This window comes from Liolophura sinensis, chromosome 9 (assembly GCF_032854445.1).
Source record: "Liolophura sinensis isolate JHLJ2023 chromosome 9, CUHK_Ljap_v2, whole genome shotgun sequence".
Classification (NCBI taxonomy): domain Eukaryota; kingdom Metazoa; phylum Mollusca; class Polyplacophora; order Chitonida; family Chitonidae; genus Liolophura; species Liolophura sinensis.
The window spans coordinates 5,056,567-5,072,387 of NC_088303.1; the positions used below are offsets into that span (position 1 = coordinate 5,056,567).

The 15,821-nt window shown below is 39.2% G+C and overlaps 1 protein-coding gene across 5 annotated transcripts in view; it reads left to right on the plus strand.

Moving 5' to 3' along the window:
- LOC135475943 (F-actin-uncapping protein LRRC16A-like) overlaps nt 1–15,010 on the plus strand; it is a 65,518-nt gene extending 50,508 nt beyond the window's left edge. For 2 of the 5 annotated variants that reach the window (XM_064755909.1, XM_064755911.1), the window contains 9 exons: nt 178–210; nt 542–815; nt 1,185–1,262; nt 2,355–2,590; nt 4,327–4,454; nt 4,808–5,489; nt 6,544–6,669; nt 8,368–8,610; nt 13,446–15,010. In XM_064755909.1, coding sequence (XP_064611979.1) covers nt 178–210; nt 542–815; nt 1,185–1,262; nt 2,355–2,590; nt 4,327–4,454; nt 4,808–5,489; nt 6,544–6,669; nt 8,368–8,610; nt 13,446–13,669 — 2,024 coding nt within the window. In that variant the 3' untranslated portion in view covers nt 13,670–15,010. Of the gene's footprint in view, nt 1–177; nt 211–541; nt 816–1,184; nt 1,263–2,354; nt 2,591–4,326; nt 4,455–4,807; nt 5,490–6,543; nt 6,670–7,564; nt 7,586–8,367; nt 8,611–10,409 lie in introns of all 5 variants that reach the window. The other 3 variants (XM_064755913.1, XM_064755910.1, XM_064755914.1) reach the window with 3 other exon arrangements.
- The last annotated feature ends 811 nt before the right edge of the window (nt 15,011–15,821 follow it).

Below are 15,821 nucleotides of genomic sequence, written 5' to 3' on the forward strand. Positions count from 1 at the left end.
TATATGTGCCCGTAAGGGAAGGAATATATGTGGCTGTGAATCAAGGGATATAAGTGACTATGAGGGAAAGGATACTGGTATAAGTGGCTTTGAGAGAAGGGATTTGCGCATCGTAATACTTTTGATTTGTTCTTATCCTCAAAATGAGTAATTTGATTGTCATGTTTCTGTTTGCAGATGGCTTGGAGGATACACCTGTCCGGAAACCAGGTAAATACAAACCCACCTGCACAGGTCTGTTGAGTGTGGGTATAAATGTACATTTATTCTGACAAGTTTATATTGGATCACTTCTTATCCATGTTCAGGCAGTTTTTAAAACTTCATACATCCACCGATAAATTTAACTGAATCATTTTTTTGAATAAATTTTCCAGTAATGACCTTTGTACTTATGGGCTATTTTCGTAATACATAGGTTAGTTCCCTTTTTTAAGGATTTACCTCCCTTGACAGATGAAATTACCACGAGGATGTGAAAATGAATGTTGTGTTAATATAAATCCACTTTCACTGTTGGCGTACATGTTATGTTTATCAGAAGAGCGAGTTGATATTGCCAGTTTTGATGCCCTTCCGGGGATGAGCGATGCCCCCAAGCTGATCCATGTGAGCAAAGCACGCCCCAAGCGGGTGAAGGCTCATGCAGTGACACGCCCCACAGCTAAACCCATCAATTTGGTGGAGGATGAAGACTTACAGGTGCCCAACACTAATTCCTTCTTTGAGAGCAAACCAGTGGAGGGTGTTCCACCCATGGCACGGACTATTTCCAAGACAGATGAAAATGAGAATGAGAAGACCTCTGCCTCCAGGTAGTCATTTTTTGTGTCAGGTTAACAGTTTTATACATCTACATCCTGAATCCAGTCTCTCCCCCATACAGCAGGATAACAGATAGAACATGGCTGTGTTCTTTCCACAAATGAGATGTTTTGCATCTTGTGATAGGGTCCCATTCTGCCTCCAGGACAGGGATGGGCTGGGCAGGTGTGAGGAGAGACTGTAGGTTTATCTGTCAAGTTGTCATAAATCTGTTTCTATACCTTTATTCATAATTATGTGTCATATTGAATGAAAACTTAGTACATATCTTCATCATGATGAGTTACAGGGCATCTTCATGTCCATTGGAAAGAGCAATCAGTTGGGAGTGCAGTAGTTATGTGTTTCATCTGTTGTAGCTCCAAACCTGAGAAAAAAAAGTGGTCACCATTTTCTTCTAAGGATAAAGAAAAGGACAGAGACAAGAAGGAAAAAACGTGAGTGTTTATGTACAGTTATGCACACATCAGGTACACATCAATATCATGTACAGTCATGTACACATCAATATCATGTACAGTCATGTACACATCAGTATCATGTACAGTTATGTACACATTAATATCATGTACAGTTATGTACACATCAATATCATGTACAGTCATGTACACATCAGTATCATGTACACTTATGTACACATTAATATCATGTACAGTTATGTACACATCAATATCATGTACAGTTATGTACACATCAATATCATGTACAGTTATGTACACATCAATATCATGTACAGTCATGTACACATTAATATCATGTACAGTTATGTACACATCAATATCATGTACAGTTATGTACACATCAATATCATGTACAGTTATGTACACATTAATATCATGTACAGTTATGTACACATCAATATCATGTACAGTTATGTACACATCAATATCATGTACAGTCATGTACACATTAATATCATGTACAGTTATGTACACATCAGTATCATGTACAGTTATGTACACATCAATATCATGTACAGTCATGTACACATTAATATCATGTACAGTTATGTACACATCAGTATCATGTACAGTTATGTACACATCAGTATCATGTACAGTCATGTACACATCATCTTCCTGCACTATTAGTTACATGGTTACTTAGTGATAGGATATACAAATATATATCCTTGTATGAGGATATATGCGTAATTATTTTCATAACTTCTGTATTCACAAAATGGCCCATGCAACATTCTAGATGAAGCCAAACTAAGTAACATGACGTCTTGTTCTTTTAAGGTTTCTTAGTATATGTATTCTTATATTTTTTAAAATGTTGGCTGATGTAAGGGGAGTATTTCAGACATCTGGATTCTAGCTTAAGTTAGAATCTTCCATGAACTTCCTTGGAAATCATTTGTCTTCCACTAATACAGCATACACAGTGAGTTCACTCAGTGATTGATAGTGTACGTGTGTCATATGTGGTGTCACTCAGCTAAAGGTGGTTGGTTTACCTGGCGCCACTTCAGTAATTGACCAATAAAATTAATTCAGTTGGTAAGTTTTCTGTTTATGTTCAAGGTCCAGTGGAAAGGGATTCACCATCGCCAGTTTCTTCTCCAAGAAGCAGCCTTCAGGTAGCCAGTCAAAGCCTAAAGAGGCAGAGAAAAGTCTGTCTGATGAGGTCAAGGTGGAGAAGAAAGCATCATTTAGTGAGAGCACAAAATCTAATGGTCCTGTATCAAGAGAGAAGAAGGCTGAGCCTGTCAAGCCTGTAGAGACGGAGACAAAATCCCTGTCCCCAGCAGCAACATCAGGTGAGGGTAGACGCATATGTCCTTGATTTGCTCATGTTTTGAACAGAACTGATGATAAGTAAGTTAAATGATTTGAAATATAAATGTTATCCTAACATTTATAAGAACTTGAAGAATTTATGAAACCTATTGTTTCTGAATGTGACAGGGCTTACCAGCTGGGAAGTTTAACCAGTGATCTCTAGGTTTCCAGCCCCCACTTCTACCACTGGACTAACTCTCCCTAGCCTAGAGGCATGTAGCGCTTCTATAATGATAAAGTCTTGACTAACTCTCCCTGGCCCAGAGGCATGTAGCGCTTTTATAATGATAAAGTCTGGACTAACTCTCTCTAGCTAAGAGGCATGTAGCGCTTCTATTATGATGAAGTCTTGACTAACTTTCCCTAGCCCAGAGACATGTAGTGCTTCTATTATGATGAAGTCTTGACTAACTTTCCCTAGCCCAGAGACATGTAGTGCTTCTATTATGATGAAGTCTTGACTAACTTTCCCTAGCCCAGAGACATGTAGTGCTTCTATTATGATGAAGTCTTGACTAACTTTCCCTAGCCCAGAGACATGTAGTGCTTCTATTATGATGAAGTCTTGACTAACTCTCCCTATCCCAGAGGCATGTAGCGCTTCTATAATGATAAAGTCTTGACTAACTCTTCCTGGCCCAGAGGCATGTAGCGCTTCTATAATGATAAAGTCTTGACTAACTCTCCCTAGCCCAGAGGCATGTAGCGCTTTTATAATGATAAAGTCTGGACTAACTCTCCCTAGCCCAGAGGCATGTAGTGCTTCTATAATGATAAAGTCTTGACTAACTCTCCCTGGCCCAGAGGCATGCAGCGCTTTTATAATGATAAAGTCTGGACTAACTCTACCTGGCCCACCGGCATCTAGCGCATCTATAAAGATGAAGGTTTCCAGCCCCCACTTCTACCACTGGACTAACTCTCCCTAGCCCAGAGGCATGTAGCGCTTCTATAATGATGAAGTCTGGATTAACTCTCCCTGGGCCAGAGGCATATTGCGCTTCTATAATGATGAAGTCAAAACATCTCCATGCTAAGTTCAAATGTTATGAGCTGTAGATCCTCATGATGGAATCTATCAAGTGAATAAAGATCCTGCCAAGAAGATCAGAGCTCTGATGCAGTAGTTATGTTGCAAATAACTTTCTCAGCCTTGGCTTTGAGGTGTATAAGTCAAGATAAGGCTTCATCAGCTGTGCGCAGTCAACCCGACAGTGAACTGGGCCTGTGAAGTTGTAACAAAACTTAGTGTGAGGTTGTAACAACGCTTAGTGTGAGGTTGTAACAACACTGAGTTTGAGAGTTGTGGAGGGGATAACTTATAGCTTCCTAACTTCCTAACTTAACAAGCCATCACTTCAATGATATTCCAGAGGACTAACAGAAAACATGCATTAATGGCATCATATTGACCTGTTGAAAAAACTATTTTGTCATTGTTTGTTAATTTCTGTATTAATAGCTTATTGTTTCACTTTTACATATTTCACATGTTGAAGTATTGCAGTGAAATAGTGTCGCACAAATGCTTACTTTTTGTTAGAACTTACATTGTACTAGCTGCTGAAAATACATGTTTTTCCACCATTTCTTCAGCTAAATGATCAAACTTAAGTACATATGTTACTTAAAAATGAAAGTCCATATACTTGTACATATTAGCCAGAATATTGTTGGTGAAAGTTTTTTCTTTGTTTTTTTGTTGGTCCTTTAGAGGTACCAGAGAAGAGTCCCCCTCCATACACTGGACCTAAATTACCATCTGGCCGAGGCAGACTTCTAATTGGTGGAAACCTGATGGAGGAAATGAAACGGAAGCGACTCTCCACCAACCCAGCAAAGGTCAGAACCTGTATTAGTACTTGCTTGGAAACTGCAGCTTTAATGTTTTAGACATAATTCCCATGATGTGCAGTTTCAACTTTTTAGTTGCAAATACGCAGCCCTTAAGTCTGTTGTACTGTCTGTCTGTCAGTCGGTGGGTTGAATTTTTGACATGACAGGTGCCTATCTTTTTAACATGTGCCATTCTTTTAACAAGGCACCTAAGTGCAAGATGACATGAAAACCTATGCAGGAAATGTTCAGCTGTTGCAAACTTGCTGTTGTTTTTTTCTTTTCTTGGGGGTTTGTTGACTTGGTTCTTTGTCTGCTGTAAAGATTTGTGATCAACACGTACATATATTTGATTGTAGACTGCTGAGCTCAGTAGAGAAAACAAAACTGGAAACTTTGCCGATGCCGAACCTAAACCTTCTGGTGATGATCCTAAAGGTGACCAAACATCCTCTTCTGAAACAAAACCAGTAGAACCTAAGGCTGAATCACCTCAGCCACAAACTCAGCCTCCCCCGCTTCCAAAATCACTGGGAACCAAGAGAGAAAATTCTGCCGATGCAAAGCTGGTAAAGGGTTTGCCAAAGGAACCGTTATCTTCAGCGGAGCCCCCAAAAACCCCGGAACACACATTCAAGGTTTTTGCTGACGCATCCAAAATTGTGACTGTGACACCCAAAACAGTGGGAGCTTCACCCAGAAGTTCTGTTGATTCACCGCAGAGTCAGCATGACGTACCAAAGGGACCTGAAGACACACCCAAGACATCAACAGAAGTGCCCAAGACTCCCCCTGACCAGCCCAAATCTGATCCACCCACCACTCCAGAAAGTGCGCCCAAAAGTACAGAACCCAAGGGAGAGTCTGGATCTAATGTACTGCCTGAGCCAGCTCAAGCCAATATGTCACAGAGATCCAAACCAGAGGAGGAGAACATAGCTGAACCTCCAAAACCCAAATCTACTGTACCTCAGCGCCCTGTTCCCAAACCCCGTGCCCGACCACCCCCTCCTGTCACTGAGGAGAAAACTTCAACTACATGTAGGTTACTCTCAGAACACAATACTGGGACAGAACTAGGCTAATAAACCCTGTCTTAAAGCCTGGTTAGTCCATTATTGTTGGCCTGCCAAGCATATTTACTAATACTACTTTACTAATACTACTAATAAATCACCGTTCTGTACCACAGTTCGTATAGCATTTACCTGAAGTTTGGCTTGTGAAAATGCTCTTCTGGAGGTGCCAACAATCAAGCTTTTCTAATAATAAATTAAACAAACTTAACAAAAAAATTATGATAGTGGACTTACAAGGTGGGTAAATCAATCAGAATCAAGCAAAAGTGTCGCTTGAAAAAAGCTAAATTAAATGGGTGAAAAACTGCACTAAACTTTCATGAAGTTATAGGTGATGTACTCCCTGAGTTTTAATTTTACTGGAGAAAGTGGATGACTTCTCTCTGTTTTCACATGTACTAAGGCAGGCATGTTGGAATCTGTGCACAACATTATTGATTCATGGAATCCAAATCTTATTCCTCTGAAATCGAAAACACTAGTTGAGATCTGTCAATACAACAAAAATCTGCTTCACATCTGTTTATTCTTAATATTTCTTTGCAAGGATTTAAACAGTCTGTTTTTATGTATGCATTGCTATTTCCCCATACCAAAATTACTGCAGAGTAATGCTTACTGCTAAGATTTGCTATTTCAATATGACATATTGTTTGCTATTGGCAAGTCATTGTAAAATGGAGATGGGATTTTTGTGGGACTTTCTCAAGTTCATGATCAGGAAAAGTTGTCAGGTGCCTGGTGATATTCCCAGGTGTTCTAAAATCCAATCTGGCAAACACTTGTATAAATAAGTAATGTTAAGCATGATACAAAGGCCAACCTATAAACCATCAAACTAACACTGAGGAGTATGGAGGTGTGTCAATAAAAGCTTGATAGAGAAAAATAAAAGGAAAGGCAAAGGAGTCAAAGGAGTGGTCATCTGCAAATACATGTGTATCAGTAAATATAGAGTACATCATGGTGTGGACATTCAATTCCATAGTGATTTAAATTTGTTGTTGGTGTTTCAGCGGTGTTACCTAAAAGGACAGTAGCTGCAAAACCCACCCCACCACCAGTTAGCTCCAAACCCAAACCTATGCTGCCAAGCAAACCCCGATCAACTGTGTCACAGAAAAACTCTTCTGACGAGAGCAGTAAGTACAGTTGCACTTATGGAAAATTGTACATAGACTAGCTTCAGGTACATTCTGAGTCCAGGTCACACCTAACCATTTTCTCACAAGCTTTCTACGAGTGTGACTGATGTTTGCTATGGGTGTGATGAAGGAAGTAGAATTAGGTCTAGTTTAGAATGGGCTTTGCCTACAGGAGCAAAATCCTGTTTGAATGGACATGAGTGAGTGGAGGTTTGAATCAGCTTCAGAGTTTAGCGGTCATCACCGATAATGTGGTCGATGTTAAGGGGCTGTCCTACCTCCCACCCAATTATTGTTCCATAGGCAACAATGTTAACATTTAGCCCCAAACCTTTGATGTCCTTTAAGCATTGGTGTCTACATGTACCATATCCAAACTGTGAGAAAAAGCAGCCATAAACATTGTGACATACGTTCAGCTTCATCATTGAAATTGAGAGCTTTCTAGATGTGTACATTTACCTTCATGAAGCAATGTCAGGAGGATGGCTCTCGGACTTTTCCCCAAGAATTTCAAACTTCCATCAACAAAACATTTTGCCTGCCAAAATTTGAGACAATTTCAGTTATTTTCATTCCTGTACACCGACAAAAAAGTTACCTCTTTAGTAGCAGAAGTACCTCTTTTATCTCAGAAGCACAATCTAACTTGTCATGTGACTGGAAGTGGTGTTTATTAAAGTCATGTGACCTTGATGTGGATATTTGACTCCTTTATTGGTCTTGATGTAGAACTAGTACAGGTGCACTACTGCTTGTCTTCATTTCGAATGCATTCTGTTTAGCATAGTTTATAGACTCAGTGTAAATAAACTTTGTTGTTTTTGTTTGCTATTTTGCACATACATGTACATGTAGTTGCAGCTACAAGAACTATTATTTATTACAATAGATGATGAGGATAATTCATGTGGTGAGTAGCTAGTGGTACCTGTCCACCAGTGCTAACATTGCCACCAACAAAACATATATGTTTGTCAAAGGCTAATACTCTCCATGATTCAACTCTAAAATATTTCTCGTTTTGAGCCTGTGCTTCTGTGCTGATAATTCCGTATTTGCAGCATTCATAACACTATTGAACACAAGTGAAACTTTGGTTTAATTATGCAGGTGTGATTCAAATTCTAAAACATATCTTTTGCTGATTGGCTAACCTTAAGACACTTTTTGTACAACATTGAATTGTCAGCTTTGTAAGCGTGGAGACATTTTGCTGAATATTCCAATTACCAATTATAATGCTTTCTTCGCTCTTGTCTTCATGCCTGCTTTTAGATTCAGTAATTCATGTACATTTACAGAAGAAATTCATTTGTGTTTTTTCTTCACACATTGCTGCCACAGTGTGGCTGCAAAATGGCCAAATGGCATTAAGCTGTTATCATTATTCGTTCTTCACATATTTTACTAACAGTATTTCCCAGAACAGTTGGACTGAAAAGTTATCATACTAAGTACTCTAGATTTTCCCTGTGGTATGTTTTGTATAATAGACAGAAATATGACTTGGGAAATCCTTTTATTGTATGATAGTAATCGTCGTGGAGATGTTGGGTATACAATTAGCTGGTGTTTATGGTTTAGAATACCTTTTGATAGGTGAGTAAGGGGTTAAGAACTGCCTCCAAGCTCCTTTCTTCTGCTGTTGCTGTTCATGATTGCTTGCACACTCGTTATTTCATTTTCCTTCAGACAAATTAAAAGATGCATTAAATAAAGTTGAGCCTGCCCCAGCCTCTTCAAGCACCCCCAGTGGGATAGTGTATGATTCTAGCACGCTAAGGTTAAGTGTGAAGGGCAAAATTAAGAAACTTGGGCTGGAGAAAAAGATAGTGGAAGATGAAACAGAGAAAGGAAAAGCTCCAATAGAGCCCTCAAAGCGGGCCAGTTCTGAGCCTCGTGAGGGGCCCCCAACCACCAATGATCAGACAGCTGGTATGTATCCATGGGTAACCAGTTCTCTGCACAGTATGGCATGCTGCATTACTATTGGATGAAAATTGACAGTATACTACATTGCACAAGAGTATCCATTCTGGACATCTCATAAAATTCAGATGGAAGGGTTGGGAGTTAGTCTTTTTATGAAATCATCTGTGACAAACTTATCCTGTTTCAATGAAAGTTGACATTAAAACATGTAATTGCAGCTTCATAATGCAAACCCATAGATACTTAAAAAAATGAAAAGTCATATTTGTTATTTTATATTTGACTTCTCAGTTTTAGGGAGTATCTGTGCTTTTGTATCATGTTTTTAGCTTACTGCTGGATTACCTGTAGCAAGTAGTTTCACCATTTTGAAACAGTTGGCAATTCAACATTGTACTGAGGAGACAGTATCAGATGTTTAATGGAGTTGCAAGTCTTTGAAATTTCTCAGACAAAAGATGATTTCACCTACAAAAGATTCTCTCAGACTTCCTGTATCCTGATTTTATGGAATTTGCCCTGACTGATGTTGGACACCCCTATTTATATCTCTGAATGTAGAGGAGACCCTCACTATATAACCCTGGACTGAGCATGATACTGGTGATCTTTGGTGTTCTGATCAGCTCTCCACAACACTATATAGCCTCTAACCCAGGATGGTGTGTGCAAGTACAGGTATGAAGTGACAACTGCTGGACAAGTACTGACAAATTATACTTAATATGTATAATTATATAGTGAAAACAGAAGTCATGATTAATTTAATATTTAAAGGCACACCGAATGGAAGCTGTCAGATTGAATGTCAGTGGAAATGGAGGTGAAGGTTTTAAGTGTCGATTCTTGATAATATTTCAGTTCATAAATGGACCAGATAAACTAGGGTACCCAAAATACCTACAGCCACTCAGCAACTGTTCTTTATTCCTGTAAATAAAGTCCATATACCTGTTACACGAGGATCCAAAACAGGTATTCTCTTAGTAATCTGTGTGAAGAAACATTGAGAAAATTAAACATATTTTTTAATTTATTCACTTATTCAAGGCAAACGGTTCCCCAAGCTGTTATTAAATTAAAAAAAAAAACAGCTGTAAAAGTGCGTCTTGGTTCAGTCATTTGAAATTTGAATATGTAGACTACAAATAAAATAAAATGTTAGACATGCTTTGGGACGAATTGTTTACAGGTATTTAATAACTTCATAGACATAATTATCATATTAACCTATGTTCAGGCAGTTAGTGGTGTCAATAATAAAACCAGAGCTTGGTTCACATAAGGAAAATCTAAAGCCAGTGGAATATGATTTTGTAAAAAGTTTAGAATTTCAGGGTATGGAGTAAAACATATTGACTTGAAAATGTGTGAACACAAAACAGCACACATATTTTGTCCAAGAGGAAGAGGTGATTCCAGTGGCTTTTCCAGGGCTGTAGTTACTTTGTTTACAGTATATATGTAACATTAATCTGCCTATAGCCAGTACTAATACAGTATATACAGAGGCTTGTAATGCTTGAAACTTAGGTACATGTACAGATGTACTGTTAACATTTGCATGCTGGTTTTTTGTACACAGCAAAACCTTTACCCATATGGAACTGTACAGCACATATATGGGGTACCAGCAGATTTTCAATGTGAAAATGGTGGCAAAGCAGCATGCTTCATGAGACTTTTGTTGCATGGCAGCAAATATGTTATGTTTCATCTGACATCATGTTCTGCATCCTTGGAATAGTGTAATATATCCCACTTCAGCATTCTGCCAGTATCCCATCATGTGGTGTTTTTAGATCCCAAAGCAGGACACCTCGCAGTGCTTTGCAGTGTTGAACTCTGTGGAAGCACACAGTGTTGTATGGTTAAATACCGGTGTTTAAGCAGCACGGTGTTTAATGGGGAGAAAACTGTACTCTGAAGGCCACCTCACCTGTGGAGACTCAACAAGAGTTAAGGCAAGTTGACATTCACGGAGCAGAAAACAGCGTGAATATTGTACGTATAAATGGTCTGGTTCCAGATTGAAAATGCCATGACACAACAGATTATTGTCTAAAACTGAAGAATTGGAATGTAAACTGACAGCCAAAAGAAACTTTACACAGAGTTCAAATCAGTTTATTTTGCCAAAGCAAAAAACAGGATGATTGAAGACCAATGACTTTAGATAGTGAAAGTCTGGAGTAAGAACGGACAGAGCAGCACTAAAATCATTTTGCAAGTGAACAAACAGAGCAGCGATAGAAAAGATTCGTAGGTAGTAGGAATTCATTGCCATTCATCTTGGAGAGCGAACGCCAGTTCTTGTCGGTTGCCTGCAAGGCGTGGCCGTTGTCTTACACGATGACCCATGATATCCCAAAAGTGTTCTGTGGGGGATATATCTGGGGAACGTGCAGGCCACGGCAAGACGTTGACCTCGTTGGCCTCCAGGAAGTTCTGCACAACTCGAGCTGCATGGGGTCTGGCGTTGTGATGTGGTACAGGACATCACGTGGCTGCTATTGAAGGAATGGCAGGACAACAGGATGTAGAATTTCATCCACGTAATGTTGAGCTGTTAGGTTCCTGTAGATGATGACCAGTGGTGTCCGTTCCTCTCCACAAATCACACCCCACACCATCATGCTGCGGCCACCAAAAGGTACCACTTCCTGGACGCATGATGCAGCTGTTCGTTCCCCTCTTCAACTCGCTTTCTGCCATCGGCTAGCAACAGGCAGAAACGGCTTTCATCCGTGAAAACAACACGTTGCCAATCACGTCACTGCCAACGGCGTACAATTCGAGCCCATCGCAACCTCTGGCAAAGATGTTCGGCTGTCAACAACTGCCCTCTGAATGGTCGATAGGCCCTAATTCCGTGAGCCATGAGTCGCCTGGACACGGTCTGCTGACTGACCCCGTGACCTAAGGCATTGATTGACGATGACGTCACTGTCCGGAAGCGGTTTCTTAGGTGATTAGGTCTTCTCTGGACGTAGTTACCCAAGGCCTGCCTGTTCTTGGCCTGTCCGATGTCTGCCCTGTCTGTCTGTAATGTTGCATCAAGTTTGACACAGTTACACAACAGCAGCCGAAGGTCCTTCCAATGTGGGCATGGATGGCTCCCATGGATACCATACCCAGGGCCTTCTTGTGTTGTTCTGGAGTCAATCGAGGCATTACTTTGGTGGTTTTCAGTCAGTGTGCTAGTCCAGCACACTGTGTGTAACATTTTTATACACTTATTACATGTGCAGTTGTGACCATTCATGGGTCACGTGATTTTTCAGCTTTCTTCATTGTCTCAAAACAAATTTGTGTGTCGCACATTGGAACATGCTTCGCACAATGTTTTCCTACAATAATTTGGTATTGATTTGCTGAAAAGGCTGGTTAAATTTAACTCACGGAGTAGTAAAGTTTCTTTTGGCAGTCAGTTTATTATGTGTTTCCCTACACAACACAGCCTGTCCAGACAGTTATCGACGTATCCTCTCTCATTTCCTTGTCGGCCTTATTTCTTGTCGGGACCTACCATTTCAAGTGGACCACAGATACTTAACACTGTCATGCAGACACAAATTCAAGGTGCTCAGTTCTGGTCTGAGGTGTAGCTGTGTAGTGTCATGCTGTTACTGCCCTGTGCCAGACAGTTCAATCTACTGTAGTTTTGTTGTGTAGTGCTTTTCTCTTACAAATACTTCGCAGCTTTGTGCTAATTAATATTCTGTGATGATACTGATCGATATACAGGTGAGAAGACATTTACATCTCTGACACTAGTGGTTTGGAGATGTCAAATACTGAATTCTGAAAACAGGCCTAGTTGCCATCCAAGGGAATATATGTTTTGACATTTAGCGTATGTTTACCGGTGAGTAAACATATGATCAGAAGTACTGAATGGTTAAAACATATGTTTGTACAGTGAAATAGTATGGCATTGAACACTGGTAAATACTGGTATTGCACTCAGAGAAAATTCTAGGCCTGTGATTTGTCAATCCGCCTGTATTCTCAAAGATCAATATTTTCACGGCCCGAAGGGCACAAATATCAGACCATATACCCAACCAGCACGCTGGTATAACTTATAATGTAAATTTGTACAAATGTATTTTATGAATATAACAATGTCGAATAGAACTTTCAGGGTGTGTGTACCAAGTACAGCTTTTTTTCCATACTTCTAGCTTGACTTCATTGTTTCTTGAAATATATTAATGTTTTTAATAATTTGTGCCTTCAGGGTCTTCCTGGTAATGCATAAATCTGTTCATGAGCTGCATGCAAACATTCTCCTTTTCTTTTCAGGAGGAAGGTATTTTTTACTATGAATTATTTTTATGTTTCCAGATTATGTTTGGTATGGCTCGTATTGCCATTTATCTTTTAATTGAATTGTGCAAATGTTTAAAGCCATAGAGTTTTCCTATTGATGAACTTGGGAGAAAGTTTTATACATTTTTGGATACCGTCACCATATTTCAGTAAAAAATTCTTGAGTATGATGTGAAACTCTAATTAAATAAATAAATACAGGTCTGGATGATGGATATATTTTAGGCCAAAATCCTCTGAATACGAAGAAGAAAGGATGAAATTAAGATGTGACCATGTTAGTGTTTCACAAAAATCAGCTTAAGACAGGTGTCATCACTGATGTGATTTCTTTCTTATGCATACTTAATTACACCGGTAAATTAGAATAAAGCACAGATGGTAACAATAGTGGAGATTTTCAGATGTCTATCTTATCAGGATGTGTAAAGGTGGCTAGGCTGAAAGTTGACATCAAAATGTTTCTCTGGTAAATGCTAATATTGCATTCTCATTTCTTTCAGAGACTCGCCCAGTGTCAATGTTTTCTGGTGACTCGTCCATTACTTTGTCACCGACCAATGGGGTGAAGGACTCCCCTGCGCCTGACCAATCAGATGGTCCAGAATTGGTGGACAAAGTTGGAGCTTTAAAGGAGACGGAAACGGACGGAAATGGTCTCGAAGCAGAACGAGGGTCGATAAAGAGGGCCAGCTTAGCTGCGGAAGAGGATGTAATATACATTTGAGTGTCTTGTTGTTATAATTCTTTACTATACATCACGAAAAGTGCAATCTTAAGATATGGATAGTGTTCAGATGAAATGATTTAAAAATAACAAGAAATCATGAACGCTACACATTGAACACTTTACTTTTTGAGGACTTTGTCAAAATCGTGTGAAAATTATTTCTTTTAGCCTGTTCCTGTTTCATTGTATATACATATATTTTACATGATTTAATGATTGTTACAAAAAATTTTTTCCTGTTGTTTCTGATGGTTTTTTGATACATTTTTTCTGTGTTTGACCAAATGTGTGGTATATCAGCGTAGATCAAAGTTTTTTATCTTTAGCATTTTATGTTGAGTTTCTGACGCGTAAGAGCATTGTTGTTGCTCTATGTGTGTACATTGTCTTAGCTCAATTAATATGTATTCATGAGTATATGCTTGAAACTGAGCTGCATTAGACTAGTTTGAAACTGTGAGAAGTTTGACCTGAGTGGGTGAGGTTTTTCGTGGGTAGACTTGCTATGCATGCTTACTATACTGCTTCTGTGATGGAGAAAGTACGAGTATCTTTGAAAGAATCGACGAGGCGCGACAGTGCAGAGTCTATTCATCCTTTAGGAAAGTACTGTTGCAAGTGCTGTCTCCGTCTTACACCATAGTGACTAACAGTATTCATGTACCTGAGTGAATATTCTACACTCTACTCAAATGATACGTGGAGTAAACATTTGACATCAATTGTTCTACTTTATGCAGTTAATTTGGGCTGTATATATCTACAAGGCTAAAAACTTTGTTACCGTCCTTTATGTAACACGTTCGTGAATTCATAACCCGTTGGTGTGGAAATGCGGGCTCAGTTAAATTGTCAGATATTTGCATGCATGTTTCTTGGATCTTTGAACACATGGGCTCATTGAACCGGACAACATCGTGGTAGAACATGCTATGGCATTTGCAAGGCAAAGGTAGTGTTCTGCACGAGTGTCAAGATTGGGGTGCAGCAGTGAGAGGCAGCTTTATACGATCCAGGCCACATAGCACTGTGCATTATTTCACCATGGACTCCGACCAGGATGAGATGTTCTTCATGATGATGTTAGTGTCTTCGTACTCTAAATTCTCCGTCGTACTGTACTTTCCAGGGTAAGAATGTACACTATCTGTAGTTTCTTTAGAAAGAAACTACAGTTTGACAATAGGGTGAGGGGAAAACTATTGTTTAAGTCTGCAAAAATTTCTCTGTGGACTAGAATGAAATCTATACCTTCAGTTGGGGAGAAGAGAGAGAGAGAGAGAGGAGGGAGTTCTCCGAACAGTTATGTTGCCTTATACCTTTCAAATTCATGTGTTATATGGGCGGTGGGTGGGGGGGGGGGGGGGGTTCTTTTTCCATCAATCTTCTTTCTAACTGCTGAGTATACCTATTACCTGTCTTTGTCCAAAAACAAGATGATGTGTGTTGGTATTGTATGTAAGCAAATGTGTCAACATACTGTACTTATACATGTAAAAGTTGACCCCTTACCTTGCGTTATGATTTGATTGGTTAAGCTGCATGCATGACCTTTCAGACTCAGACATCCCGCTGTGCATAATATGTGTATATTGTTGATCCGATGTGTATCTGAGTTAAGGCCATGTTTTAATACATATTCAACTCATTTCCAGACTATTTTTGTAACATGTAATCGACTCTATTTCCACTGTGCCTCAATCATTCATTGCGTCTTTCATTATCTATCGTACTTGTCTCTATCAGTCAGTATGTGTAATTATGTACATGGCATCTTTTATGGCAAAGTTATTGTTATTTCAGCCTTGATCAGCTTTTCATGAAGTTTTCATTTTTCCAATATTATTTAGAGCACCTTACAAGGGTAAAACTGTCTAGTGGGAACACAAACCATTCCCCAGTATACATGTACGTACATGTACATACAGCTACATTGTATGTTTGCCCTTACTCAGGCTGTACATCTGTCTACTAAGCTACTCAGAGCAAAAATATAATTTGGGAAAGAAATTGTATGTTAACTATTATTGTTCCGCTAGGAAGATTTCTTACATGATTTACAGATGTATTGCTTTACATGAAAATTGCAGTCTGTTATCAAGTTTTAAGTGGAAGTTAGTTGGTCCATCTTTCATTTGTTATCATTATG